This window comes from Hyalella azteca, unplaced genomic scaffold (assembly GCF_000764305.2).
Source record: "Hyalella azteca isolate HAZT.00-mixed unplaced genomic scaffold, Hazt_2.0.2 contig15311, whole genome shotgun sequence".
In the NCBI taxonomy this organism is placed as follows: domain Eukaryota; kingdom Metazoa; phylum Arthropoda; class Malacostraca; order Amphipoda; family Hyalellidae; genus Hyalella; species Hyalella azteca.
In genome coordinates, this window is record NW_025945168.1 from 151,636 (window position 1) to 163,847 (window position 12,212).

The 12,212-nt window shown below is 36.4% G+C and overlaps 1 protein-coding gene across 1 annotated transcript; it reads right to left on the bottom strand.

Annotated features, from left to right (window-relative positions):
• Nucleotides 1–1,511: 1,511 nt before the first annotated feature.
• Nucleotides 1,512–10,069, bottom strand: LOC108674483. Its single transcript, XM_018162437.2, has 4 exons — nucleotides 9,973–10,069; nucleotides 4,080–4,550; nucleotides 3,551–3,681; nucleotides 1,512–1,950 (listed from the first exon to the last, which is right to left on the bottom strand). The coding sequence occupies exons 2-3, from the start codon at nucleotides 4,529–4,531 to the stop codon at nucleotides 3,591–3,593; spliced, it is 543 nt and encodes a 180-aa protein (XP_018017926.1). The 5' UTR covers nucleotides 4,532–4,550; nucleotides 9,973–10,069; the 3' UTR covers nucleotides 1,512–1,950; nucleotides 3,551–3,590.
• Between the last annotated feature and the right edge of the window lie 2,143 nt (nucleotides 10,070–12,212).

Sequence of the window (12,212 nt, forward strand, 5' to 3'; positions counted from 1 at the left end):
TTACTTACAACATACAAGACTTCATTTCACTTTTCGTGACGTCCCGCCCTTCAAATGATATTTAACTTTTTTATAGAACATGGGCAATAATAATCCTAATTGAAATTAAATTGTTATTTAAGGAAAATAAACAAGGATTAGGATAACGAAAATTACTGATATTTCCGAATAGACAAGATCACATAATTTCTTCTTTAAAATAGGCTTCATAATTAAAGTGTGAACATATATTAATATTAGTGAACATATATGAGATAAAATAAATAGTTTACATGAATAATAAATATTATTTCTTACGAACATCACAGAAAAAACAGTTATCCCTTTTAGGTGCGACATTGGAGGATTATTTAAGTCATCAGTCATCGTGGTCATGCAGGTCATGAGAAAAAAATATAGGTTCAGTAATAGCAATATTTAAATTTGGTAATCAGTTATCATAATGAATTCTGAAGTTAAAAGATTGATTATTTCAACGCACGGTGATAATAGAAAGGTTACTTTGACATACATATAACCGTCGATTTGAACAGTTTATATTATTATATTTTATTCTATTGTGAATTTTCATTCGGCTTTTAAGAGTTTTGAAATGTGAATCTCAATTTATGCGTAAGCATTGTAAAAGTGACTAGTCTGACAGTTCTGAGTCTGATATCATCAGCTTCTATTGCTTTAAAATCAAATGATCTAAATATCATGAGGTATAATTTCTGTTATTAAATACTTTACAATCGCGCAAAACGCAGTCATTTTAATCAAGTCCATGTTCGCAGATTCGCCAACAATGATACAGTTATTATGCGCATGATTACATTATATTGGATACCTTACGAGCAATATATAGCCGGATAAACTATTCAATGCGTAAGAAAATAGAACATGAGCGTAGATAAAAGTTATCCTAACGAGTAGGCATATGATAACAGGTTCCAAGTCAAGTGCGAATTCAAGTGTCAGGTCTCGTGCTAATTATGTTGCTGGAACTCCATCGTATCGTTTGTTTTTGCCGCTATGTCCCGATAATTATGAACAGATTTATTTAAATTAAGTAAAAATTCACTCCTTCTTCAATTATAACTCGAACTAATTCTCATTAATAACATAATTATGGATTGGGTACTGAAGTTGAACCTATGGGATGCTTAGACAGATTGTAATTAGGTCCTCACAATTAACTGCCGATTACAAAAATTTCCTATCCTCAGAATAATCTAAACTGCAATTGGTTTACAAGTGGAAAGTATCAGCCATTGAGTCATGCACAGTAAAACTTGGGCTGAATAATCCACTATATTAGCATGCGACCTCGTAACAATTCTACCGTTACCTAGAATTCGACGTAACTGAGCGCAGGAGATTACCGTTAGAACTGGTCATATTTCAAAAGGGACTTTCAGTCAATCAAATGTAGTAAAATCGTCGTCATGTCCGTCCGTCCGTCTGTCTGTCTGTCTGTCGGTCTGTCCGTCCGTGACTTCACGTTTTCGTAGACGAGAAAATGCGCTCTCTGTCACTCACTGCAGTGAGTACTGTGTTATATTTTTTCAGTCAGTGGGCAGCCACCCAATTTTCTCCAACTATTAAATTTCTTCAAATGTCAGATGGCAGCTGCCATTCTTATGTCAACAAGTCAAGATGGCTTGGTGTCAGTTTGCAGCTGCCCACACTGTTCTTGTCAACTGGTCGAGTATTTCTGAGTTAGTTGGCAGCTGTCAAATGTTCTTGTCAACATGTCAACATTGTTTTGCACAATGCTCTGGTCAAATTTGTCAGGTGTCAGTTGGCAGTTGCGCATATTCTTGTCAACATGTCAAATAATATAGGTGTCAATTATCAGCTGCTCATCGTTCCTTGCCAATTTCTGTCTTGTCAGAAGTCAGTCGGCAATACATGTCCATGTCAACTCTGCCAGTTACTGATTTTGTTTCGTCGTCTCTCGTCAACTGTCTGCCAAAAAAAAAAGATCAAAAGTGCATATTTTCAAATAGGATTAAAATCACTTGATCGATTACCTCGATTCTTCCAATAAAAGAAATAATAGGTTCCTCGCCTCTTATGTTACACAACAAATTCACTTGACTATTATCCGCATTTTTTCATCTCGCTACAAAAGTTAAAATAAAATAATGTTCATTATTTGTCAATTGATTATAATAATTTTCATTGGTTCGTCATTAGAGTTTAGTTTAGTGTTTTATATAATTGATTTTCTCTCTCTCAACTGATAATAAATAACTTTTTCCCGTAACGGTTCTACCATTATAATAAATCCTATCTATCATTGAGGTTAGAATATCAAAAATTCAGATGTTGAACTCAGAGTGAGCGTGCATTACCAAAGTTGGTTCAATAAATCCGTTATTTGGCTTTAGGAAAATGTTAATGTGAGTTTTTTTAAAGTTATTTATTTATATTTCAGCTGGGAAAAACTTCAACTCGTAGAAAAAATGTGAAGTAAAATTCTCCATAACAATACATAATCATTGACCGCAAGTATTGCAATAATGTCAACGAATTATTATGGAAGAATGTATATGTACAAGAAACATTAGAGCATCCATTTGTACATGTCATGTTGTAAGTTTGCTGGCACGAGACAAGATTTTCGGTAAGTAAACAGCATTATAGAAAGTCGCTAGATTCCCACACTACGAGTCATAAGACATGGTCAACAATGTATCATCTACAGACATGCTAAATATTTGTTAAAGGAATAAGAGGAATATTTCTGCCATGTCATGCTGAGCGTAGAGCCGCAATAACCCTGAAGGACCACCCGCAGTAAGCCTGAGACGACCTAGTCAAAAATCCTACCGAAGCGAGCGCGGTTAAACAGTGAGGTAGCCTAGCTACAATGAACGCTGTGCAGGAGACATAGCCCGTACAATGAGATTCTACCATCTTTTTACCGAAATAAAATACCTAGGATAATATTAAAGACTTTTCCGCCATCCATTACGCTTGTTTAGTGCTTAAATAAATTTGACGAGTCTCTATTAAACTTTCGATCATACTTCAAAAAATTGTATGTAAAAAGGTGTCTGCCTGCTTCGTCCTTATAGGCTAATCGTTGAGTTCAGATTAATGGTACATTGACCTAAAATGCTTTAGATTCGACTTAACCGGAACGAAAATTCATTAAGTTCGCAGAATGAAAGGAAGTTCGTCATGAAAAATAAGTATTCAAAATTTTAAACTAGCAAAACCTAATGTTGAGAGATGCTTAATCGACTATTCCGAATTATATACCATGCTCTTCTATAATCTCGGTTATGCCTCTGAATCTTCGTCTTGTCCCTTGTGTGACACTCGCACTTTTATTGGAACGTACCAAACCCGTAACCCTAAAAAAACCAAGCCTGGACTAACATTTCTGGCTGCCTTACCTGGCTCTATATTGGGGCTAAGATCCAGCATGACTTCGAATGATCTCACGCTATCTAACCCGACCCTGAGCCTGTCGTGCGAATCGTGGTGAATGAATTCGATCAGTCGCGTACTTTTATTGGCCTGCACCAAACCGCGAGAACATTTCTGTCTGCCTTACCTCGCTCTGTTCCCCTTGAAGATGACGCGCGTCCGCGCAGTTACAGCGCTGGTTTCTCTTCATCGTCGCCGCTGTACTTCTGGTAAGCGGAGTACAGGGCGTTCATGATCGGCGACATCACCTCCAGGGACCTGAGGGGTGATACTCATCATGTGCAAAATATAATGACAAATGCTTTGAGTAACGTAGTAAGGGTTTTGCATCGATGTATGAATGTGAGCCCTGTTCATTGAGAGTTTCATGCGGACCGAAGACAAGTCCCACAGGTTGAACTGACAAGTCTTTTATCAACAATACAGAATTTTCTGCTTGGAGTTGAATTCCCTGGATAGGCAGGTATATTAACTAGAGAATTGAAATGCACTTTAATAATAAATTTCAAGTGAAAGTAACAGATATTTTGTCATTCAGTCGTATTTTTGATGTAATCTCTGGCCGTTCTTAACTTAAAACGGTCTGTGGTAAGGCACTAAAAACGAATTTATTTTATTCAAGAGTTATGGCAGTTGTGTTTTTCTAGTTTGTTTACCTCCTGGCGTAGCTGCCGTACGAGGAGCCGCTACCCGATGCGTCGTATCCACCATCACCGCCGCCATATCCACCACCTCCGTTTGAATAATATTCGTACTCGTTGCCCTCATTTTTGTGTTTCTTCCCGAGAGGAATGGCAACGCCGAGAGGGATAGCAATGGCGGCGGCAATCGCTCCAGCTATCGCTAAGGCACCTAGAGTTAAAAGTCCACCGAGGAAAATAGACGTTCCATTGACAGTAACAACAACGCCGTTGTTCCCGATGGTGACAAAGGCCAAGCGCCCGGTTTCTACTAAGGAATCGTTCGATTCTTCAGTGCCGAATAGGGAGTTACTGATGTCCGCGATGTAGTTGGAGCTTTCCCATGCTGACGCTGCGGACGACGTTAGGATGAACGCGATTAGGACGCTCTGGTACGTGGTCCATGTTAGGCTGCAGCTAGAAGCCATCTTTTCGATACTTTTTTTCCTGGAAAAAGAGATAATATTTAATTTTTGTTATTTCTTAAAGTAGCAAATAATATATTAAGACGAGTGAATTTGAAATAATCGCAGCTTGTGGCATATTTATTAAAACCTCGAGTATTCTAAAATAGACAATTATTTCCTCTTTTACTTAGATACGTAATTCAAGACTATCACTAACAAGTAAGTAATTGTACGCATTTCTCAAACATGAACGCTGAATATTTGTTTATATAATAGTATGGAAGGAATGTAGGAAATTACAGTAGAATCTATTTAAATTTAAAATTTAGAATCTATTTAATGAAGTGACCATGAGCAACATAACAGTCATTGACCTCAAATCATCTCATATCAGGTTCAAGTAATGACTCAGAAAAATAGTGGAACTACACTGACATGAGTAACTCTTCAATGGAGTTTTTTATCGTTATTGAGATAAATTTTTTTAAATATACGGATAATACGGTTCATCAGCACCGGAGACTTCTAATTTCAAGCACAGCCTTTACGTGCAAAAGTTAATGGGGGAATTTCGTGCATGGGGAGGCCGCAAAGCTGTGATCATCGTAAAAGTGTAGCGATTCATCACTGACGAACATTTAGCAGTAATAATTGAAATCAAGCGATGATATTAACTTTACTTTCAACTCGAACTCAACTGCCTGATTAATAAGAGAATATCTAGAACGTGCACTAAATTGATTGTCCAGGGAGCTAGACAAAATACTCGCAGGCGAGTATTTTGAATGAATAAATTTAAATATTTTTGCAGTCGAATTATGAAATTTGTATTGTTTTTATAATCACATTCTTTCTAGACGAGAAAGTTAAGAATTGATTGAAATTCTTCAAAATTCCGTTCGAAAAATGTGTTGAATCGAAAACTTTATGGAACAGAGATTTTTAATTTCTCGTCAACTTCAAACAAAACAACATAACAAATTATATTTTATGCAAGAAGTTTCTAATTGAGTGCTTCTATCAGACTTTTCGATATGAAAATACAGGCAAGACTAGAAACAAAATCATATTGAAAGGACATGTACAAGCTAGATGGACGCCAATCAATTGCCTATAAGTATAAAAGCAATAATAAGCGCCAATCATAAGCATATATGTAGAAGTTGAAATTTGTTAGACCTACCTATTCTATTATTTTGGATTAAGACTCCTATTATGTAGTAAAGTTTCTGCTAATTAAGAGTGAAAAGAAACTACACAGAAGAAAGGGAGGCCATTAGTGACTTGAACAGCGCGTTAATGGTAAATGGCGGGTACGCGGCCATGGATGCAACCGCAATGAAAGTGGTGTCGTTGGAAAGTTTTTTCAGAGTAATTTGTGTAAACTTCCTCTTCAGAGTTCTAAAGGAAAGTGAAGGAAGACAATACTAACCTTTTCATTGTACACCACCCTGCCTATCAAGATTGACAACGGAAAATGATTCGGATCTTGTTAAGAATAAGCGCCCCAGTATGACCTTGTTAAGAATATGACCTGAAATAAACCTGAAACTGGCGTACACACTCAAAATATGGAGTCATATTTGAATAAAATGAAGAGCCGGATAAAGAAAATGTTTGGCTGCATAAGGAGTTTTTTTTAATTCCTATCTTCATGAATTCATGAGGCGAGATCGCTTCTCAAAAAATACTTTTGAAGCTTTATGTTATCATATTGCGGTTTAGTAAGTTAAGTTGACTAGATGTTTAGCTTATCATTTGGTATTTAATGTTTTACAATGTATTTTTTACATTGAATCGTTATTCTTAAAAAATATTAAAATAAACCTAATTTATTTGTATTATTATTTCAATTTACCTCATTGAAAATACGCACCTCAGTAAAGTCAGCGGTGCTTATTCCTAACAATATCCAATGATTCAAATTACTTTTGCGCATTGCTACCGTTTTCTGTTAGCATTGATCAAGATTTCTAGCAAATATCCGTTATATGAACAATTACACCATGAATTTACTTTGTAAGAAATATCCAAAATAGAATAGGGACTACATTTAATGTAATTTCTAGCTCACTATGACGAACTAACATGAAAACTTATTATTCGTGAGATCGATATTTTTATCCTCGTTCCCAACGACTCCCAATGTGAGACAAAATGGAATGAAAATTTTAGGCCTCTATCGTATCACTGCTACCAGTGTCCATCAAGATCTTAAATTCAACATCTTGGAGATATGAAATTTCATTGCCCACAGCTTATCCTATAGAGAGCTAGTATTGTATATATACGCTGGAGAAAGCCTAAAAAATTTTCTATTATATCATTGGGCCAACTCAAAGACAACATGACCAGGCAGAGGAAAAGCATTTATAACAATTTTATTGCAATAACAGAATCAAATCATAATCGTTTTTGAAAGTCGTTACTTGAAAAAATTCCTGTTGATTTATATTTATATCGTCGCGTTGATTGCTTAGTCACGTCCACCGTTAACGCATCAACACGCCTTTGGGCTTTTCGTTATAAATAATAATATTACTAATAATAATGCTTGTAAAATATCGTAGTTTCCAAGAAATGAGAAACTTCTATTTTCAAAATTGTAAATAAAATATCGGAGTTCAAATCGCTGATATGATATTGAAGTTCGCAATTGATCAAATTTAATAGTAGTGCAAGCGTTAGTTCAAAGACGCAGATTTGATCATTTGCATTATGATCGCCTGGAAAGCTAATGGGATATATAACAGATTGATAATGGGATATATAATGTATAAAAGATTGATAATGTGATGTATTATGTATAAATGATTGATAAAGGGATGTATAATGTATAAAAGATTGATAATCTTCTTCTTCAGCGGAATTATTTCATTATTAAAATTAAGGCTTTTGGATTGTAAATCAAAATTCATCTGAATCAAATTTTATATTGAATATAAATCAAATCAACGCTGGGCAGACTTAAAGTTTCCTAAACCTAAATTGCGTTCCAAAGTCAGTGCGACAAAATTCTTGTTTAGTTCGATCCAAAAATGACAAATGCGAATTTTCCTTCCGAACTCATTAACTGTTCTCAAATTATGCAAATTAATATTAAATCCACATGAGGGCACAAGAAATTTTATTGCAAGTTTGTTTGCGGCAGTTAATCTAATAGTTATTCGAAGTAATTTAGAAAAATTATATCGAATTATTTGAAACTATTCTGATGATTTAACGGAACATTCATGTTCGTCCCTCAAAGATCACTTATCCACAAATCAATCTTTGGTACCAAACCAAAAAAATACTAGATTAATTACAAGTATGGGGAAGTTTCTCATTGAACCGAAGTTTCCCCAAACCGCATTAGAAACTGGCCGGCGTTCATTAGAGTGAAGCTCCACTATAAAATTGAACATTGGATAAACGATTTTTCTGTTTCTTGAATATCTGCAAACAGATGCAACAATAAAAGCTTTCAAATTAGTTCTCACACGTCGCGAACAACAATTGAGTAAGAGTTTCTTCCGTCCTAATTCCATTCAATCTAAATAAAAATGTACCTTGAATTTCCACCGGCCGAGCGATCGCGTGTCTACGGGAGGGGCCAAGCGTGACTTGCACGAATTGACGACAACGAATCAAGAGAAATTGTGTGGTATGTAAAATTTCATATTGCCACGGTAGCCTAATATTTGTATATTATAAAATTAATAATATACAAATAGGATTTGGGATTAAATCTAAAATCCAAATTAAATGCATCCACTTTATACGAAATAATAAAATTTAACTTGCAGATCAGCTCAAGCATATATGATTTCACGGAAACCTGTCAAATAATTCGGTTACTTGCGAAATATTGTGAAACTTCATTTATTCACAGTCATAATTATTTGCCTCGTCAAACCACAACTTGAACCTAATAAAAAAACTAGACGAAAAGATAAGTTGATAATAAAAAAGTAAGTTGACTCAATTGGAATGGACGTTGATCGGCTACATCAGAGGTTCTATAAGTTGTCTGTAAAATGGCATTTTTAGGTGAACTACCATATGAGTTGCTGCGGGAATGAAAAAATTTTATTGACATAATTTTCAGACAATGAACAGAAAGTAATGAGTACCAGTTGATTATTTTCGCGCAGATAATTAATGGTAGCCAAAGTTTATTTCATATTAAGAGTAATTTTCGTATACGAGTCATTTTATTAAATTGCTTGTAACATCGGGCGAAACACCATCCGTCGCACATTGAAGATTTACTCGAATAAACCTTAGTGAAAAGTTCAACAAAAAATAGCTGATTAATAGTTGACAGCAAGTATCTGCTAATAAGAATGACGTTTGATCTGATAATTCTATAACTTTAGAAGATGACCATCAAACGTATCCATGCATACATATAAGTTGGACTTTATTACGTTTTCCTGCGATCGACACAGCTAATAAAATGTATAAAAAAAATTTTTAAAGACCACGTTTTTCATGTGGACTCAAAAGTAGAAAATAATTTTTCGGCAGCTACTGATCTCTGTTTATGAGCTTCCCTAAAAGTTTCAGAGCGCTAGCTAATGGGAAAGTTGGTAAAATATCGATTGCAAGATTTGATCATCACAGACACGAAAGCGAGCTAAGAAAAACGTGGTAAAAAGGACTGGCGGTTGCTGAACAATATTTGCCTCTAAAAAAAGTATCATTAGAATGTTAATTACAATTCGGGATTTGCAACACTTGTGCTTCTCTGCTTAACATGGCGTGTAGGGTTCAGTTGAGTGTTGGTTTCGCTGCCTTTGAGTAAAATGAGCAGCTTGGTCTGAGCAGATATCACAAAATGTTTTCAGCTTAAGAACTCACATTGAAGTCGTGCAAACTCGTACAAACAGATAACTTTGTGACGATCTCTCGGAATAATGTTATATCTTTGTCTTTGCTTCCCTGCTCATTTTTCTGGTAACCTTAATGTTTCAAAAAATTATTGTTCTTGCGTAAAATAGATTCCAAATTTTTTTCCTAAATTCAAAAACAAGTTCCAATGAAAGAATCTGTTTTCATATTCGTCGCTACATCAATGAAGTTCGAATACACGTGCCCTGACAAAATTTATAACAGGGTCCGACTCTGAAATATGTGCTGCCCATGACTCGGTGAGCTCGTAAATCAGCTGCCAATGTCCACTTCGGCTCAGGGTTTGACGGGCAGCATCTGGGTTCTGGGCAGCTTGCAAGTTCAGCATGATTAGGTTCGGCCAACACATCTCATTCTCGCAGGCCTTCCCAATCTCTCAAGACAGAAAGGAGATTCCGACCAGAAGCTTATTTCGATTGGGTGGCCAAGCACAGTGCGGCGGCTTGAATAAAGTGTCTTTTGCTCGAATTTTGTTAGGGTGCTTTAGCCGCATTTACTCATTCAAAAAACCTTAACATAGAAATAATCAAACAGGCAGTTTCAGAAATACAACAAAATGAACTCACAAATAGCTGAGATGATGAATTACTAGTAGACTTGATAACAATTTTCCACTGCCCACTCGTACAGCTTGTGCCGACACAAGATGCACACTGAGCGCTAGCTGGTCATCTAATGATGGTTACCTGCATCAGCCGGCCGTATTTATAGCCGCGCTCACAGCGTGTGACCACGTAACGTTGACCTGAAAAAGAGCTATGAATTACAGCCGGCACTTTACGCGTTAATCGAATCGAATTGTTAATCAAATATTTTTTTCTTTTAAGTACGCGTTAATAAAATACCTTTGAATATCCGGCTCCCTGTGTTGTGTCTTTGTAATGAAGGGAAACTGAGTAGTTTTATGTCGTTTACATTACAAGAACTATCACGATGAATATGTCCAAAGTTACCACAGCATATGCATTAGATCAAAAATTTTCCTCTAGAGAAAAATAATGCTTCATTGAAGTACAATTATTGAAACACAAATGCTTTTTAACTTTGCCAGCTCCAGAATTCAGTAAAAGGAAAAGAATATGAATATATTTATTGCGAAATAAAACTCATATCCTACCAATTTAAAATTATTATTAAATTTTAATCCACTCACATCGAAGCAATTAAAAGTGGATTTCCGCGTTGAGGAGAATCAATAGGCAATATGTTGAGCAGGACGTTCTTCCATCCATCACGCACATGGCGGAAGGTCGACAGCTGTTGCGTGAGAAATTTTCCTACCTTTTGAATGCCTTTTGAATTTCTAAGCTATTGAGTCCTCAGATTGAGGAAAGCACTTGCGTTCCATCAGTGGCCGCGGGGATAAAATATTGAAAGAATTGTTAAACTTAAAAATTGCAAACTTTAACACTGCGTGGCCCAGTGGTTAAAGTTCAGAGTACCAGGATTGGCGCAGAGAGGCGCGGGTTCGATCCCAGCTCTGTGCGTCAGTTTCTGGTCAGAATCGGCAAGGAGGCCGGGCGGTTAAGCACAGCAGAATTTGAATCAGTGAGTTGCGTGTTCGAGACCGCAACAAGCTGTGGATGTTCTGCGATGTTAAGAATTGGCGACAGGCCTATGGCCTAATAAACGCTGAAACCGCTATTATTTTGCGAGAAATTTGGTCGAAGGCACATAGCCGCACGCGTGCAGCGATGCTGCTATGCGGAGATGACGAGGACGGGCGTGGTCATCTTTGTACGTTGTCGCACTACGTCGTGGTCGTTGTTATCGTCTCTGTGTGTCGTGGTATTTGTTATCAACTCTGTGTGTCGTGGTCGTTGTTATCGTCTCTGTGTGTCGTGGTAGTTGTTATCAACTCTGTGTGTCGTGGTCGTTGTTATCGTATCTGTGTGTTGTGTTCGTTGTTATCGTATCTGTGTGTTGTGTTCGTTGTTATCGTCTCTGTGTGTTGTGGTCGTGACCTTCGCAGTGAGAACTGGTCGTCGTCTTCGCGTCGTGGCCGTGAACGCGTCGTCCACAAGAGCGGGTGTGAAATAAATGAGCACGATTTTCGTCAAAATACAGATTCCATATGAGCGGGTAAAGTTCGCGTAATATTTTCGTTTAAATGTCGAATTTACGATTGAAAAAACTCGTATAATATTTCCGCGCTAGCGTTTATGCTAGGAGTGAGTTCGCATAATATCTATGAGAACGCATAATATCTAGAGTTTGTTTTATAATCCTGTAATGATTAAATTTCAAGTATTTTGAAGCGGATGTTCTGGTAATAACTGCTTTTGTTTTTCACCTTTTTTCAAGTTTCAGACATATTTGGATTTCGAGTGCTTTGGTTATCTATTATACAACAAAAAGCTGTATAAAATAAGTTGATAATTGTGTTGCAATTATCTGGTTATACCTGGTTTATTGCAATAATTGTTCATTTGAATATGTCATATATGTTGGTTTGTAGGAGTCAGAGATCCATCCACCCACCAATGAAATTTCCTCCTCTGTTACTGAACTTTACTTTGCTCTTTTTACTTTAATAAGCATACGACCATCGACCAATTACAATTACTAATAACCTACGAACGAAAGAGATCTCCAGTTGACGTCCAGGATTTGACAAGAATAAAAGTGAACTTATAGGATACAGAACAAACCCATTATAACTTCGATTAGACCATGCTTCGAACGATAAAAAAATCTTTGATAAACTTTGAATTGGACAGTTTATTTTCTGTATGACAGCATGAGAGAATGTAAGTATATTAATCAGCACTGGGCAGTTCAGCAGCTTAGTAGAGCACCGATTTTG